The sequence below is a fragment of the Papaver somniferum genome, chromosome 8 (genome assembly GCF_003573695.1).
Source record: "Papaver somniferum cultivar HN1 chromosome 8, ASM357369v1, whole genome shotgun sequence".
Lineage (NCBI taxonomy): Eukaryota > Viridiplantae > Streptophyta > Magnoliopsida > Ranunculales > Papaveraceae > Papaver > Papaver somniferum.
The window spans coordinates 161,124,067-161,143,522 of record NC_039365.1 but is presented as its reverse complement, the minus strand read 5'-3'; the positions used below and the strand labels follow the sequence as shown (position 1 = coordinate 161,143,522).

General features: G+C 35.6%; 2 protein-coding genes across 2 annotated transcripts; both read left to right on the top strand.

The window, feature by feature from the left end:
- Positions 1 to 11,413: 11,413 nt before the first annotated feature.
- Positions 11,414 to 15,726, top strand: LOC113303748. Its single transcript, XM_026552828.1, has 6 exons — positions 11,414 to 11,693; positions 11,829 to 11,961; positions 12,952 to 13,055; positions 13,330 to 13,474; positions 13,582 to 13,722; positions 14,085 to 15,726. The coding sequence occupies exons 1-6, from the start codon at positions 11,653 to 11,655 to the stop codon at positions 15,465 to 15,467; spliced, it is 1,947 nt and encodes a 648-aa protein (XP_026408613.1). The 5' UTR covers positions 11,414 to 11,652; the 3' UTR covers positions 15,468 to 15,726.
- Positions 15,727 to 16,172: 446 nt separating this feature from the next.
- Positions 16,173 to 17,066, top strand: LOC113306325. The gene is made up of 2 exons (XM_026555276.1): positions 16,173 to 16,455; positions 16,540 to 17,066. The coding sequence occupies exons 1-2, from the start codon at positions 16,173 to 16,175 to the stop codon at positions 17,064 to 17,066; spliced, it is 810 nt and encodes a 269-aa protein (XP_026411061.1).
- The last annotated feature ends 2,390 nt before the right edge of the window (positions 17,067 to 19,456 follow it).

Here is a 19,456-nt window from a genome sequence, read left to right as displayed (position 1 = left end):
TATTGAGGTTTGATAGAAACATAAGTATGGCGGATTTAGCAAACTTCTTAAAGTCCTGTGTTCTGCAGCAGCTAATACAAACAATTGGTTTGTTTATCATTTGTGTAACGATAAACAATTGGTTTGCTTGTCATTTGTGTAAGGATGCAATGCATTTTTTTGTTTCTCATTTGTGTAACCTGATATAATTGGTTTCCACTTAACCGATTAAGGTTGTTCGGTCATTTAATCACCTTTGAATGATTTTTTTTGGATGCCGAAACTGAAAATTTAGGTATACTCTAGTGCCCAACTTTGTCAATTGTGAAAAATCTAAGATATTTTCTATGCTTATAATTATATATTTTTAGCAGTTATGGGTGTGAATTGTCTTAAGCTCTCAATTCCTACTATTGAAACAAAACTGTAATTTGTTTACTTTTTTCAATTACTGTGATATATGCAAGCATATTATACTGTTAGGATCCAGGGAATAAGCTGCTGATGGTCCAAAATGTTCCTAACCTGATAGGTATATGTAATGATAAGCAATATCTTTATCCTTAATTGTCCAAGGAATGACACCATGTTCCATCCCCTGTGTTTTTAAACTATTGATTTTCAAGTAAATGGTTTTAATGGATAACTCTTTATTGTCACATAGAACTGATTAAGCACAGAGCTTTAGAGACCCATTATATAATGTCGTTTGTTGTGAATAAAGCTTGGATGAATGAACCATACATATTTAGCAAAACATATATAAATGGGGTTAAATTTTTTATGAATTATGCAGCTAACTATGGTTATGCGGACACAACGTGTTCTTGCCCATGCTCGAAGTGTCAAAATGGGGAACGTATGGAAATGAGGGAGAAGTGAGAAGACATCTTTACGAGAAGGGTATCGACATGAGTTATGTTACTTGGGTTTTTCATGGTGAAAAAGAGGGTGATAGTGCGGTAATGCGTCCAGGTAGTAATCTTGTACCAATTGAAATGAATGATGAGCGGGTTAGAGAAGGTGTAATAGAAGATATGGGTTCCTTCGTCGATGCTGCATATGGATTTTTTGACAGGGGTGATGGTGTTAGCGGTAATGAAGAATTTGAACCTGATCAGTTTGTTCCTGAGACATATTTGGGTAAGCAATATAACAGGTACAAACAGTTGGCAGAAGACAAGTTGTATCCTGGTTGTAATACTAGCATCCTATCTGCAATTGTGGAGCTGCACAATGTAAAGAAGACATATAAGATTTCAGCTAACTGTGTAAACAGTTTGTTGGGTGTGATAAAGGGTTGGTTGCCGAAAGGAAATAATTTGCCAGTAAAATACACGACAATGAAGTCGATGCTCAAAGATCTGGGGAGGAAAGAAAAGTCCATCCATATGTGTGAGAATCACTGTATTTTGTATTACAAGGAGAATGAAGACTTGACAATGTTGATTACAGGTCCTAAGGCACCGGGGCAAGATATTGATGTGTGTTTCCGAGTACTAGTGCACGACCTCAATGATCTTTTTGAGAATGGGATATCAGCTTTTGATACGCAGAAACAAGAATCGTTTCTACTGAGGGCTTCTTTGATGTTTGGTATTCATGACTTGCCAGCACAAGGTAATATGTCTGGATGTACCACGCACGGCTATTTCCCTTGTGTACATTGTGCGAACAAGACTCGAAGTGCGTATCTGTTGTACGCCAGAAAGTAAATATTACATGCTATGAAAATTACTATTTTTAGTAAGGATAATTTGGTCATTTTTACTGTCAGTGATATTTACTTTACTTATTTCCGATAAATGTAGTCTGGTCATTTTCACATTCTCCATAACATTTATTGCACTTATTTCCCCTAAGGGTAAAATGGTCATTTTCACAGACTGTAATATTTACTTTACTCATATATGAAAAGTGTGGTCTGGTCATTTTCACAGTACTCATAATATTTATTGCACTTATTTCCAGTAAGGGTAGTATGGTCATTTCACTGTATGTAATATTCACTTTACTTATTTAAGATAAGGATAGTCTGGTCATTTTGACAGTCTCCATAATATTTATTGCACTTTTTTCCATTAAGGGTAAAATACTCATTTTCACAGTCTGTAATATTTACTTTACTTATTTTTATAAGGGTAGTCTAGTCATTTTCACAATCTCCATAATACTTATTTCACTAATTTCCAATAAGGGTAGCATAGTCATTTCACCATCTATGTGATATTCATTGCACTTATTTACAATAAGGGTAGTTTGGTCATTTTGACAGTCTCCATAATATTTGTTGCACCTACTTCCAGTAAGGGTAAAATAGTCATTTTCACGGTCCGTAATATTTACTTTACTTATTTTTGGTAAGGGTAGTCTGGTCATTTTCATTGTCTCTGTGATATTTATTGACTTATTTCTAGTAAGAGTAATATGGTCATTTTCACAATCTGTAATATTTACTTTACTTATTTCCGATAAGGGTAGTATGTTCATTTTAACTGTCTTCATGATATTTATTGCATTAATTCCTAGTAAGGGTAATATGCTAATTTTCACAGTATGTGTGATATTTATTGCACTTATTTCCAGTAAGAATAATATGGTCATTTTCACAATCTGTAATATTTATTTCACTTATTTCCAATAAGGGTAGAATGGTCATTTTTAATATCTCCATGATATTTATTGTACGAATTTCTGGTAAGAGTAATATGGTCATTTTCACTGTTCTTACTATTTACTTTATTTATTTCCGATAAGGGTAATACAGTCATTTTCTTAATCTGTAATATTTACTCTACTCTAGTAACCTTCAAACCTGGGATATTGGAATATGATATATTTGGTCTCCAGTTCATCCGAACGAGGAAGTCAGGTATAACTCTGGTAATCTTCGAACCTGGGATGTTGGAATATGATATATTTCGTCTTCAGTTCATCCGAACAAGGAAGTCAGGTCTAACTCTTGTAATCTTCGAACCTAGGATGTTCAATTCTGATATATTTCGTCTCCAGTTCATCCGAACGAGAAATTTAGGTCAAAATCTAGGAATCTTTGAACCTGGGATGTTCAATTCTGATAAATTGCTTCTCCAGTTCTTCCGAACGAGAAACTCGGGTCTAACACTGGATGGATTCATCATTCTTACCAAGTTTCCGGCTTACAGTGGTCCACTCACGACAAGTTTCGATCTCGGAGCCAGGTTATGCCTCAAAGTTGCCAGAATCGGGTTTGGTTAAGGTTTCAGAGAATATTTCGACGGAATGTTACATGTTAATAGATGGATTCATTATTTTTACCAAGTTTTCGGCTTATAGTGGTCCACTCACGGCCAAGTTTCGATCTCGGAGCCGGTTTATGCTTCGAAGTTTCCAGAAGAGGGTTTGTTTAAGGTTTCGGAGAATATTTTGACGAAATCATACCTATAAATGGATGAATTTATCGTTCTTACCAAGTTTCTAGCTTATAATGGTCCACTCACGGCCAGGTTTCGATCTCGGAGCCAGGTTATGCCTCAAAGTTGCTAGAAGAGGGTTTGTTTAAGGTTTCGCATAATATTCCGACAGAATCATACCTGTAAATGGATGAATTCATCGTTCTTACCAAGTTTTCATCTTATATTGGTCCACTCACGTCCAGGTTTCGATCTTAGAGCCAGGTTATGCCTCGAAGTAGCCAGAAGAGGGTTTGTTTAAGGTTTTGGAGAATATTCGGATGGAATCTTACCTTTAAATGGATAGATTCATCGTTCTTACCAAGTTTCCTGCTAAGTTTGAAGTCATAACCCTCCCGGAGCTTCGTGGATCACAGATTGTATGCTATATACCAAATTTGAAGTTTGAATCTCCATTTAGCTTCATATTTATCAATTTTGATGATGTGTCATGCTAAGTTTGGAGTCAGAACCCTCTCAGAGCTTCTTGGTTCAAAGTTTGTAAGTCGTTATACCGAATTTGAAGTTCGAATCGACACTGAGCTTCATACTCATCGATTTTGATGATGTATCATGCTAAGTTTGAAGTTAAAACCCTCTCAGAGCTTCGTGGTTCATAGATTGTATGACATTATACTGCATTTTAAGTTCAAATTGATATCGAGCTTCATATTTAGCGATTTTGATGACGTATCATGTTAAGTTTGAAGTCAGAACCCTCTCAGAGCTTTTTGGTTCATAGTTTGTAAGTCGTTATATCCAATTTGATGTTCGAATCGACATTGTGCTTCATATTTATTGATTTCAATGATGTATCATGCTAAGTTTTTAGTTAGAAACATCCCAGAGGATTCTTGGTTCATAGTTTGTATGTCATTATACCACATTTGAAGTTTGAATCAACACGGAACTTCATATTTGTCGATTTTGAGGATGTATCCTGATAATTGTGAAGTCAGAACCCACCCGGAGCTTCTTGGTTCATAGTTTATATGTCGTTATACCATATTTGAACTTCAAATCGACATCGAGCTTCATATTTATCGATTTCGATGAGGTATCCTACTAAACTGAGTCTACCATTGTGAAATAAAGGTACTTCATGATCTGTATGATTAGTCGAAATTACTTCATGACCTATGTGACTAGTTGAAATTCAATCCGAATGCACAAAGAGAAAGCACAAAGAAAACACATTTGTTTGATCCGTATGAATGTCTTAAATCAAATCATTACCGTCCAAAGATTTTCAAGAATCCGTATGACTATCTAATCAACGTCCACAATTATTTATATAAATACGAAAATTTTCTCTCACTCTTCTCTTCCCTTTCGCTCATCTCTTTCTCTCTAAACGCCTCCACCTTTTCCCTTCTGCGCTGAAAAAACCCTAACTTATAACCCCTCCACCTTCATTTGCGTTCGATTGAACACAGGAAATTGAAGAGACGGATAGTTATTTCATATCATCTCAACTATCTCTTTGTGTTTCTATTTCACTTTCACAAAGTAATCTCAGATTTTTTTTTTGTATACAATCTCAGATCTATATATTGGGGTTAGCGTTTTTCGTTTTTGAGTTTAGGGTTAAAGACAAGAGTAAAGATTTTGCTCGCAGCCTCAATTCCTCATCTTCCAGACTTCCACCACCGAAGCTTTACTCTTTCTTTTGATTTTTCTTCCAATTTCTCACCCTTATAATCGAGATTAGGAATTAGTTCGTGTAGGTGATGCTGATAGAGGAAACAGGCTTCGAGAAGACGTAGAGATGGGGAGTTTAATTTGAAAAGTTAGGGTTTTGAATTTTATTGAAGTTTCAATTTAGTGATAAACAATAAGAAATTAGAGATTGGGTTTGGTGATTTGAACATTATAAATCGATGTGTTGAGCTAAAATTGGAGAAAGAAGTGAGATCAGAGGAGGAAATTTAGGGTTCTAAGAATAGATGATGGTGATTAAAAATAAAATTGATAGTTAGGGTTTGAAGTGATGATTCAGAAGTTCAATCGAGGAAAAACAGGAAATCAAAATCAACTGCTTCAATCTAACAGTTTGGATAAGGTATAATTCTTTTATCCCTAATACATATATGAATTTGGTAAGCTCATTTATGCACAGGGACCCTAGTTCCCTAATTTTGAATGGTTTACTTCCTTAATTTTGAATGGTCTTTTGTTTACGGAGAAACCCTAGTTCCCTAATTTTGTTATTAGTAAATCGTAATCCCTAATGTTGAATGATCTTTTTTAACTTGGTAGTAGCTATTTCAGGTCTAATTGCAGTCGATTTTAAATGGCTTCGTTGGGATTGCAGTTTTCAATTGAACTACTGTCTAGATTTATCTCCGGTATGGATGTTACTGATTACTTATTGCTGTCTTGTTTTGTTTATTATGTATTTGTGAACTATTTATGTGGGCAATTGGTTTTTCAGGTGGCGAGGCCTTCTGTAATGGACAGACAAGCCATGTTAGCGAAACTGATCGGGTGAGTACTGGTTGCTTAGATAATTTTATCAGTAACTTACGCATCAATTTTTTATTAGTTTTTATTTAATCTAAGTTTGTTGTATATTATAGTATATGCAAAGAAAGTTTGGGGTTGTCATAATAATTGCAATGTGAATTTGGTTATTCTGTCCAGGTGGATAGATCTCTTCTAGTGACTGAATATGGATATCAACATGATGATGCATGGGCAACAAATATATATTTAAATAATTTACTGATATCAGCAGGGTACGTATACATTCTTTTGAGTTATCTAACTAAATTATAACAAAAATTAGAATCAAACCTTAGGTTTTTTCTGAGGGGTAATGCTAGTAGAATCACTTGCGCATGAGCAGCCATGTTTTTTCCTAGTATAGGTAGTGTTAAGCCAGCATCACGAAGGCCTGTGGCAGTAGCAAAGCCAATTACAGGATCACTTTTCTGCCCTGGTTTAACATTCCCCCCTGAGTACAATATATGGTGTTTTCAGCCGAACATGAGCTTCTTTAACTTCATTTCTTTTTATACTGTTTATTGAGTTTTTCTTGCTTCCTTTTCCCTGGGTGTATCCTGTGGAAATTATGACTTAAAACCCTGTATGCTTCTTTTGGGGTCATAATTCGGCCAACTCATGTCTCCTGTCAATCTGAATTTCCTTTTGACCTCTGTTACTGCAAATACCCAGCTGCTTATCTTTCTTCTTGTCCATGTTCATGTCACCCAGTTCGACAGTTCCTCAAGTGTTACATGGTACACCTGATAAACCTTTACCGACTGCAGCTTCATGGAAGGCCGCAGCTGGTCATATATCATCTTTGTCCTCGTTAAGTAACCTGTATATGACGTGCTGAACTGTAGGTATTCCTGTTGATTCTGTTTACTTACACTATAGGAAGTAGTAGTCATGTGAAGTGGAATGCCCACTATAGTCTATGTTTTGATTTAAAAATAGCTAAGTTGTAGTTTGGAGTTTATGAAGAGAAATAAAAAAACATTTTAGTTTTTTCTTTAACCTGTTTTTCTCTTTACTCCTCTCTCGATCAATGAAACTTGAACTTCTGTCATTGACTTGTTCATTTTTATTGTTGGACAGGTCTTGCGTATTGAATGCCAACGCCGGAATTACATGAACTGGTAACTTTGTCTAAGCTCATCATATGGTATTATTGAGAGTTAAGCTTGGTTTTATTTGTTATTTTAATAATTGTCTCTGTTTAACTGTGAAAAGAAATTGTTACAAAAAGAAACACCTGTCAGCATCACTGTTTTGTTACAAATTAAATTAACAGTTTTAACGTTACAGTAATCGTGACAACAAAGACACGTGTCCTTTAAATAATTGTGGGTAAACTTAGTAACTCGTATATGTGTTACTATAACCGTGACCAAATGTGACACGTGTCCTACGTCCAATCGTTGCAAACTAATTATTCACACTTATAGCTGTTGTTGTATATGTACCAGTAAGGGACACGTGTCTACAGCATAATTGTTGTAATTATTAAGTAACATTTAAAACTGTTGTATTAGTTGTTGCAGTAAGACACGTGTCGCAACCATAAAATTAGTTCAGTCGTTGCTGTTTAATTTGTAACGTCTAGAAGATGTGACTTTAGTTAATAATTGTCACAAAAAAAGCGATGCAACATATTGCAACAATTATTAATAACAGCGTTTTCCAGCGGTCTATAAGTGTTACAAATTAAATCAGTAACAGATATGTCCTGTGACAAAATCCTGGATTTGGTGTAGTGTGCGCCGTCAAGGAACGACGACAAACGCAAACACAAGATTGTCACTGGAATGACGTGGATTGTTAACTGATGATAAGTTCATTTGGCCCCAGATTCACATGTTGTGTCATCACTCAGGTCACGGCACTGCTAACACGTCATCTTAAAGTTGGCTTGAGTTGAACGTTAGGCTGAATTAGCATTAAAAGTTGAAAACAAAAAAGCGGTCCCTATTTGGCTGTTGCTTTTTCATGTCTGACTGGCACTGCACTGGAAGTACTAGCTAGGCCAACTGGGTGGAGAACGAGGCACTTGGCTATTTGAAAGCAACAGCCAAACTAACCGTTACAACCTATGATGGTGGCCCTTGGGAATTTTGCTGAGAATGATACATGCAGAGGGCTTGGAAGAAAAAATGAGATGCACATTTATGGCCAAATCTAGTCCCTGCACAACAAGAAAAGATGATTTTTCTTTTTCATCTGAAATGGCAGTGTCCACGGCAAGGGCAAGGGGAGTAACGTGATTTGTGTGATTGTATCTGGTTTTTTGTTTTTGCCAATTTCTTTTTGATCGGCAGAAAATAAGGTATTGACGAGTTTCCAACTCAGATCACTAGTAATATCATCCAAACTAGATTTTTCTTAAAAGAAAATCGGTTTTGTTTTCAAATTTTGTTTGAAGATGGGAACAAGTTAATTAAGAAGCAATTTCATGTCCGTATACCCATTAGGGTGGACTAACATTTTTCCACACATTTCACATTTATCATTTCTACGGTCATTTTCTTAGGCTCAACAACCATGGAAAACAGTTGATCATGAGTCTCTACATATCGTACTAAATGCATATTGTAGAACAAAGTCATTGCTTGTAGTCTTGCTCTTTGATTTTTCTAATACACAAATTAAAGCAAATGATTCATTCAACTTTTGGTTATTCAATTTCAATCCAATCAACATCAGAGAATCATAATAATTTGGCACCCACTACTCAGCAAATTTATGCACTAATGGTGTACTCCCACCGTTTTTTTTTAATATGTCAGGTTTGTTTTTTAGAGAAATTTAAGTAAATTAAGAGAATTAATCATTGAAAGTGGTCCTCATGACACTTGTCAATAAAAGAAGTTAAGTGAAATGGTCCCCATGACACTTGTCGGCAAAAGAAGTAAAGTGAAGTGGTCCACATGACACTTGTTATCAAAAGAAGTTAACAGAAAAGTGGTCCCAAAAAATTAAAGTAACATTTGACTTTCACAATTAGAAAACTGGACTATCTTTTTTGTTTTATTTATAGAAACTGGCCTATTAAAAAAAACGGAGGGAATATCTTGTTGGTCAAGTAAATAATATGAGTCCATGCCTAAACTTTCGTCCAAGCCAATACCTTTCAACAAGATCTTAAGTTTAGAAGGAAATTAATTTCATTCTCATTCATTACTTGGTACCGAAGAAATGCCCTGTATGAACAACTCAATATCCATGCATAGATTCTTTTTGACGGTGCACATCTGGTAAGAAGATTTTGTTGGAAATTTTAGGCCAAGTTCTGTCCTTGTTCAAATTTCACATGCAAACTTACAAGTCACGAATGGTCAAGTTGTGCCATTTAGTTGGCAACAAAAAGTACAAACACTATTTATGGAGGAATACAGTGGGTAACTTTAGCGTTGAAGCTCATCTACCATCCTAATTTTTTTTTTAAATCGATGATATAACAGATGAGATTTGAGATTACTTTGCTTCTTTTTTTCCTCAGATATTGTTCACAGTTTAGATAGTAAGCTTATCAATAAATAGATAATACAAAATATAAATTTCTCTAAAATCATAACCAAAACTATCAATACACTCCAAAATCAAAATCTAAACCACCATATTTGTAATTATTAGCACCACCTGAATTAATAATATTCCATGTCTACTTATTAGAGAATCATGCTACAAAAAGAAAAATACCCCGTCCGTCCCTATTAAGTGACCTATTTACTTTTAGATTTTGTCCCATTGTTAAGTGACCTATATCACTAAATAAGGAGATATTTCTTAAATTATCATTTCAATTGATTATAAAAAATATATGAAATATGCGTAATTTGATAGGCATATTTATATTCGTTACGTAGGTGTTTTAAAATGCTTTTCAATGGTATAAAGCCTAGTTAGCAATTCGGGATTCGGAAAACGTACGGAACGGCAAACGTACGAGTATTATACGGTTTTGTAAAACCCAGAATCGGTCCAAAATTCGGTCAACGAGACGTGATTCGTCAGTAATTCGGAACAGCATACGTACGTGTATAATTCGATTTATAAATTTGAGTTCGGCTCTGAAAATTCGGTATCTATATATACCGGATAATTTGTATTTATAAGGTCATAGACCAATTTTTATACATATGTGTGAGTTATTTAAAGAAAAAATAAACTTAATATGATGATATTAATAATATATACAACATTAGTCATCCAAGAGGACGTGGTATAGTGGTTTAGATGCTTGGTTAGTAAGTCTGAGATCTCTCTCACCTTCACTCTTCAGTCATTTTGTTTCATAAAAATTAAAACAACGTCTAATATTGAGTGGTGTATACTCGGGAGGCAGTAAAGCCCAAAAAGTGGGGCCTTTGAAAACGTAAAAGCTAAAGAATTTATGGAGAATTAAGCGAACGTATCATTCGGGATTCGGGATACGTAAAATTCGTGAACGATTCGCGAATAATCCGGGAATGCCACATAATACGCGACTTGAGTTCGGAGTTACAAACGTACGCGAATAAGAAGGTAAAATTCGTGATACGGAAAAATTCGCGAATGATTCGCGAATCATTCGCGAACTTACTAACTAGGGTATAAAGTTTGCGAACATCAATAGTGTAGTTTGAGAAATAAATCATTTCAAAATTTCACTAATTATTATCTATAAGTGTATAATTGTAAAATATGCTCAAAAATATTCTTTTCCATTACTTGCCTTAAAATTTGTGCAAATTCAACTAGGTCACTTAACAGTGGGACGGAGGGAGTACAAAAAAATCAAAGCGTCTCTAAAGTATAATAATACGACTTCTTAAATGTTAAGCCAAGTTAATTAATCAATCCATTGATACTCTTCTAGACAAGTTCCACACTTCACTTAGTGGTTACCAACTATAATAAAACCCTAATCATCAACTGCCATGTAGCTCATTAACCCACACCTAATGACTACATTTTGTCAGATAATTTTACTCCAAATTCAGACCCATAATTATATCAGTACCCTCTTAATCCACACCTAATTAAAGTTTGTCAGAAAATTTTCAGAAATATTTGCAACCAAAAATTACTAAAAAAATGCAATAAATAGACCAATTTATTTCCTTCAAGAAATTCTAAATTTTATCATAGTACAAGAAAATCTTAAATTATCCAAACTGTAAGATTATGTTTAGACTAGAATTAACTAATTTTAAGTTATTAACCAGGTTATTTAACTAATTTAATCTCCTTTCCATTAACTTAATTAATTCAGCTGGCATATCACTACGTCCGGCTTTTCTGGTTCACGTTAACCCGCCGGCCTGCCCGCACCAAAATTTAACAAACCACGTTTCCACTTTATCCCAAATACCAAAACTACCCCTCAAGATTATCCTAGAGAATCATTAGAGAGATAGGTATATAACCGAATTTTGTTAAAAAGAGTGAGGGTGATATCGTCATATTGTAACAAAGTGGTGTTGTCCTCCGCTGTTTGCCATGTATACGTTGTTTAAAACCAGGTTTCAAAAAAACAGTCCAAAAGAAGAAGAAGAAGCAGTCATAAATTAGTGTTTTTTAGAGAGAGAAACCGAAGAATAAACAACTCTAGTTTCTCTCTCTGGAAAACAAAAGCTTCCTCTGTGTCGAGAGTTTTTGAATAAGAATCTCTCACAGTACCCACAGAAACACTTTAAATAGAAACCAAATTAGGTTTAAGCATTTGGTTTTCAATCATCATAATCCCCCAGTTTTTTGAAGAAAAGAAGAAAAAATGTTGGATGGATTGTTAGGGAGAGGATTCTCCTCGAAATGGTTAGTGATTGTGATTTTTGATTGTAAAGATTTGATCTTTGAATCTTGATTATCTGTGGGGTTTTGTTTGTTTTTTTGATTGGGATAGTTTTGAATGTGGGTTCTGTTTTTTTGATTAATTTTTGGGTTTTGTAGTAAATCATCAATTAAGCTGATTAAAGCTAGAATTGATGTAATAAGGAGGAAAAGGAATGCAATGCAGAAGTATTTGAAGAAAGATATTGCAGATCTTCTTGCTAATAACCTTGAAACTAATGCTTTTGGACGGGTAATGTCTCTTCAACTTTCTCAGCTTCAGATTCTGAATTGTTCGAATTGAAAAGCTTGGATTTTAGATGTTTTTTGATGAATTAATCTTCTCTTTTGATTGAATTTGAGAAATTTCGTTGATTTCTTATTGGATCTCTGTTTGTTTGATGATTAAAATGTCATACTCTTCTTCTACCTTGAGAATTTGTCACATGCATGATGATTTTTTGTGGGTTAATTTTCGAAGATCCTCAGGTAGATTTTGGAGTTGTGTAGTTTTTATGGCAAATTGTATTTTTCGGAACAAGGGCTGTGATATACACTAGTAATAGAACAAGGTCAGCACGGCTTGTTCACTAATCCAGTAATGCGAAAATTGAGTGTTCTGTTTCTTCTATATGACTGTATCCTGCTGATTTTCAACACAGTTTCAAATAAAATATTCCGTGGCTGAGGGTTTTTGGGCTGATGCTTAGGAAGTTGATTCTTGGGATTTGCATCAGATTTGAATGCTTAGTTTTTAATTGGCTTATAAGGCGGAGAAGATGATTGAGAGGGTCATAAAGGATTTACTCAGTGTTCTATTCTCTTTGATGTGTAACATGTGGTGCTGTTTGACTAGCGATTTTGAGAGTTGTCTTGTGTTTTGTTGGATTATCTTTTTATTCTGGTTGTTAGTGTGTCCGATTGTCATCAAACCTTGTCTGCAGAATTTACTAGGTGATGTTTTTGTTCTTTTGTTAGAATATTAGGATATATTAGTTTTGCTGTAATTTTACTCTACTCATGATTTACATTTATGAATATTCATTGGTCTAGTACAGGAGAAACTAAATCATTGAATGATTACATGAACCCATGACTGTTTGCTTCTGCAGCTTAACCATAGTACTTAGCCCAGCACAGTGTGCACTATTTGCATCGCTCCTGGTTACTTGCACAAAATATAGATAATTCTTATCATGATTCGTTCCTGAATAATCTGATTGTTTGCTCTTTTTTATAACAGGCTGAAGGTCTTATAGTTGAGCTGAACCTCTCGTTTTGTTATGATTTAGTAGAGCAATTCTGCGGGATTATTCCCAGGCATCTTTCAGTAATGCAAAAGCAGAGGTACTGTGTTCATCATACGAATTATCTTAATTGAAGTGCACTCACGTGCAACTTAAGTATATTTCATTTCCGTCTTAAAGTTGGCATCTAAACTTATTTGTCTCAATGTAAAATTGCTTGCTGTTTTAGCTCTGGCTTCTGGTTAAACCCCTGACATGATATATTTCATACATAGGCTAGCTTTTTTTTACTTTCTTTTCTTAGTTCTTTCCCCTCTCATGTGACACTTGAATGTTACACTGTATAACTTACCCTCAATTTCTTTTCGTTGTAGTGTCTGTCCTGAAGAAGTCAGAGAGGCTGTGTCATCTCTCATGTTCGCTGCGGCAAGATTCGCAGATTTGCCTGAATTACGTGACCTCAGACAAATGTTTACTGAGAGATATGGGAATGATGTTGAACCTTTTGTGAATCAGGAGGTGATGTGCTACTGTACACTTGCGAAAAGAATCATAGTCCTCTGTTTAAATTACCTTAAGCTTCTAATACTAAACAGCTGATGATTTTTTTTCTTTCCTGCAAACAGTTCAAAGAGAAGTTATCATCAACTCCCCCTACAGTAGATCAGAAGCTGCAGCTGATGCGTGATATTGCCAAAGAATACTCTGTAAAATGGGACTCCAAGGATTTTCAGCTTAAGCTTTCGAATCCTGTCGTTCCTGTAAAAGTAAGCCTACTTCCTTTTCCTTTCAAGAAAGTTTTAGATGTGGAAATCATTATCTATACTGTAGTTATACGGTACCTATAGCAAATATCCCTTAAAAAGAAAAGAAATGACATTTAACACTTTATATCTTGATCAAAATACTCTAGCATATCTTCTTCGTGTGTGTGTGTCTTCGCATGCCTTGTGTTTTCACATGCTTGTATGTGTGAATTCTGATGAGCTTTGGCAACCAAGGGGAACTACCATCATATCAGGACCAAATCCTCAAGTCTAAATCTAGTTTACTGAGCATAAGTATGCACATTTGTGTGCTGGTAACCTCCTATACTGACTGTTTGCAACAAATTTTCACTATATCACAGGATCAGCCACGCAGAGTTGCGTCATTCCAGAATCGTCAAAGTGATGGAAACAAGTCACTGAATAACAGGGAAACAGAGACTCCCTTGAAAAAAGACCCAGAGGATGTTCTGTCTCACGGAAGACGGGAAGTGACTAAGGATGTGTTGAAACCACAGAAGAGCATCCAGGAAACTGGTCCAAAAGGAGACAAGGAAGACAGCATGTCTCGCGGAAGAGGAAACCACCTAGATAACGTTTACAAAGCACGCACTGTAGTTGCGGAAGAAACTGTTGCGAAAAAAGATAACTATAATGTTTCTTCTCATGGAAGACAGGAAGTTGCCAATGATGGGCACTTGCCACGAAGAGACAAGGAAGACAGCATGTCTCGCAGAAGAGAAAAACATCTAGATACAGTGTATAAAGCCCGCACTGTAGTTGCAGAGGACACCGTGGTAAAAAAAGATCACTACAATGTTTCTTCTCATGGAAGACCGGAAGTTGTTCCACAGAGAGACAACGAACAACTTTGGTCTCGTAGAAGACGAGATCACACTGCTGATGTGGAAAAAGAGAGAAGTCATGAGGTAGCAGATAAGGTCTCTGCGGTTAAGGAAAAAGAGAAAGATCGTGAGGTGGCAGAAATGGTGAAACCACAATACAAGGCTTTTGCCCCTCCTCCTTATGTTAAACAACCAAATGTTGTCAAGAATGGTATTCAAAATGATACTTTTGGCCCTGAAAAAACACTATTAGAGCCTCCGATGCATAGAAGATACATGAATATTGGATCAGAGAGAAGTCATGATGAAAGGCAGGAATTTCGACCTGCTAAGGTAAATCATGTTAATGAGCACAGTCATCATGATGATTCTGTTAGTAACCGAGCACCAAAACCAAAGCCAATGTCAGTAAGAAGGCGGCAGATGAAACCACCATTAGGCTATGAGAATCCCACCAGCATTGAAGGTGATGACACTATGAGGAGAGTTCCAAGTGCCAGGAGGAGAGAAGCAAGAAATGGCTTACAGCACGCTCTGGATGACGATCATAAGAAAGAAAAGGATGAAGAAGAACTGGCAATGGATCAACTACTGATGCATTACAGCAAGAAGCCAACAAAATACGAACCCGTAATGGTAAAAGCAGGATTAAGTTCAAATGTGCGTCCATCTAGTCACGATGAAACTGAACGGAGGCGTCCATCTACTCGCGATGAAACTGAACGGCGTCGTCCTTCTAGAGCAACGTCTTTGCCTCCTGAACCAGCAACTCCTCCTAAAGAAGCAGGCAAAGCACCTTCTCGCGCCACTTCGTTCCAACCTGAACGGTTATTCGTCCATCCGAATCTACCTGAATACGACGATTTAGCAGCACGGATTGCCTCCCTAAGAGAAAGGTAAGTTGCATAATATAGGCAGCCACTTAAACCTATTGATGAATGCTCAAAGTCTGTATAATAATCCTCCTGTTGTATTCTATCCCATTGTAGTGTTCCTCCCTATATGTATGATATGATTGATTCATAGGCTAATTCTCTGGTTTGATTTTCCACATTTCCACTTATATTTTAGGTTTTCAATAGTTGTAACATTGATTGGTCTACATGTCCATACATTTATAATATTACACATATCAAAATGAGCTTCATGATTTTTCTGAGATTTTTCTATTACTGAGTTCTTGCATATTTAAAGATACTTCAATTTTCTTACAGTGAACTGAATTCCATTAACTTATTTCCAGTTCACATAGTCTGACTCTTCATACGTCAGCTTACTCCAGTCTGACTCTTCATATGTCAGCTTACTCCAGGATAATGTCCAAATGACCAAAACACCCTTCCATGTCTGAACAAAAACAAAAGCTTTTCCCATAACAACAAAAAAGCCTGCAATCTACTTTCCTTGCAAAAAGTAAAGGACTTTTTATTTCCCGCCAAAAAAATTCCTCTTACCCTCCCTTTTTTTACCCCCCATTTCTCCTACATATCCTGAACTGTAGAATCTGTGAAACAAACTGTTTGAGTTCACCAAACTTTCCAGAGAGAGAGGAGCAAGTGTGTGTGTGAGAGGAATTAGGAGATGAAGGGGTCAGCTAAGTTGGTAATGGGTGCAACATTGATACTGGTGGTGAGTTTAGCAATAGTATTAGCTCTAATTCTAGTATTATTAGCTGAACTTTACTGTTTTCTTCTCTTTCGCAAGCGTAGATATAGAACTAACACTGCTACTACTGCCACAACTACGCCTGCTGCAACTTCACCTCAAGCTTCATTACATTCATCAACAACATCAGTTCAGCTGAGCAATGTTTATGCTCATGGTGTCTTTCTAGCTCCAAGAAACATTCTTTACCCTTCCATTGTTCACAAACAAGAAGAAGAAATTTGTAAGAACCAACAAAAACATCAATTTTTCAAGTCATATGACCACCAAAGCCATCATCATCAGGTGTTAGAAATCTTGAATTTAGACCCAAACAACACCCCATCTCCATTTTCATCATTAACAGCTTCACCGGCCACTATGCAACAAATTCACCATCAAGAAGTAGCTGAATCAGAAATTACTGATGTCCGGGTTAACATTGGTAGTAGTGTTTGTGGCTCTGCTGCTGATAAACATTTGGTTTACATTTCTAATCCAATATATGACAATGAATTAAGCTACAAACATAGTGGAGTTGGAGGAGGAGGAGGAGGAGAAAGTGCAATTTGTAGTAATGCAACTCCATTTGAAACCCCGGAATCATCACCATCTCATTTAGAAATGGATTGGGAGGCAGAAGAAGATAGAAGAAATGAAGAAGGGTTAAGTCCTAATTCATCATTGGAAACAATGACACCACCATTAACACCAATGAAGAAGCTATTACCAATGGAAGCTTGTTCATCTGTTTCAGTCAGTTTAAGAGATGCTAGATCTATTGATACTTCTGGTAGTAGTCATGGTTTATCTTGTTCTTCATCACTTTCTACTTCTCCTTCATGGTGTGACTAAATCTCATCAATCAATCAGTGAATCAATCAAATTTGTCATTTTGCCTTATGGGTTTTGTTTAGAACTCGTTAATTCTTGTTTTTTTGTTGGATAATATTTTGTTTATGGCGCCTTAATGAAATCAAATTAAAGAATGAAAAAGAATAAACCTTAAAGTGAATGTTAGTTGTAGGCGTGAGTATATGGCACATAAAACTAAGCCCACGCTTCTTCATATACTCTCTAGCTTTGTTGTTTTCTCTAATCTCTAGTGCAGATTATATTTTGTTTTTATAATTTGGAAAAGCATTCAGAATTCTGATTCTAAACAATGAGTCATGCATGTCCTCCTGCCCATGTATCAAAAGGGGAAAAGCTTTTGCAAAACAGGAAGGCTTTTTTGCAAAACAGAACTGAGAATGCATGTGACTATGTGCTTTGAATTGCCGTTTGGTTTGGTTTAGAAGATCGAAGGTTGAAGATTTTTAGTTGTTGGGGAAAAGGGCTATTGGAAAGAGGGTTAAGGTGGAGTAGGTCTTACGTTGTGTTTATACTTCCAAGTTGTTTAGTCTACAATGTTGTGGACAGAATTTTAATGTTTCGATGACCACAAAGATTTTGATTTTTATGTTGCCATGAGTAGTACTCATTGAAAATAATCGAGGGATTTTAGATTGAGGGTATGGAATCCGATGAAAAGATTTTCAAGAAGTCTTTCAAAATTCATTTACGTCATCAAGCTCCTAGAGTCCTAGGTGACTAGTACACGGTGAAGTAGCACATGGTGTAGATGATTGCGGTCGCAATAACAATTAGTTTTCTCTTTTTTTTTTTTTCTTTTTTTTTTTCCCTTCACTGAAGCATACTACTTTTTTTATTTTCCGTAAAAGAGGCGAGCCTCATAATTCATTAACATTGATAATATCACGATTCCAAATCGGAAAGGTTAATACAGATAATAGAGTTCTCAACAGACTCAAAGTAATCACCCGGACAACATAGGTTTTCTAGACACTTAACAACATAGAAACATGACATATTCTGAAGATTAAATCTAACCATTCCGCACCAATTCCTTAGTAACATGCTACTGCGGGAGCAGGTGGTAGAATAAAACTTGAATCTGATCCAGTGCATTTTCTTTAGAAAAAATGTTAATTTGAAATTTCGGTCTGTTTGGTTAGCTAGTTATTAAGTTTTAAGATACTTCTTTTTAATTTGACATTTTTGTTTGTTTAGTTAAATAATTACTCCTTTCATTTTTATTTTTATTTTTTAGACGAAGGTCCATGCCTTTTAAAAGAAGGTTATTATTGGGGCGTCACATTCCATTGGAGGGCGTCACCTAATAAGACAGAAACGGGTCACTCATAAGTAATACTATCAAAAACCCTTTATCTCAAATAATTTTGTAATGACCAAACAACCCTTATTTAGTTAATTTTAATTTAATTTAAATTAAGAAGATAAATGTTGTTATATACTTGTGAATTCTGGGACAAAGTTTTTTTGGGAAGAAAAACTAGAGATAAGAGAAAAAAATTTTTTTTTGGAGATTTCTTTCAAAACCCTAAATTTTTTGACTCACTCAACCAAAATGGATGAAACAAATTACCAATTCGAGGTGGGTGAATCTTTATATGATAGAGAAAACAGGTTTTACATTCCTCATGTTGGAGACCAAGAGATGGATGATTTGTTAGATGGTAGAGAGGGTTTAACACAAAGTGATGATGAATCTCAACTAATTGAAGAAATAAATCAACAAAGTGAAGAATCAATGGTTGAAAATCAACAGGTACACCTCTAAGCTATCTCCCATGGGTTCAATTTCGCTCAAAACTAGCTTAAGTACGTAAAAAGTTTGAGATTTTTAGACTTTCATGGAAAATTACGGTTGGGTTGAGCTTCGTTTCCAACCGTAATTCAAGTTTACGTCTAGGTTTAGAAGAACTTCAAACCGTAACTGGTTTCCAATAAAACAAAAATTGAATTACGGTTGGTAATATGTCATGCCAAACCCAACAGTAAATATGGTTTGCATGGGTATTTATTACACGTTTTACGTCTAGGTTAGATTTTTCACTTTCCAACCATAATTTAAATTTACGTCTAGGTTAGGTTTTTCACTTTTCAACTGTAACTATTACTGTGTCTTAAAAATATTAAACACGGTTGGGTTTGTGTCCCTTCCAACCTAGACGTAATTTTAGTTTTCCTTCTTTTTTTTACTAATGTTATGATATTTTGGTTGATAGATCGTGCTTCCACCTAGCCCAATGCCTTCTCAACCTAATGCAAACGAAATTCTAATTGAAGATTCTTCCTGTTAGAGCATTGCTCGGTCGAACTCACATGTGTTGCTATCTAAAGCATGTTTGTCAATGTTAGTGATCAAAACTATAAGTCTT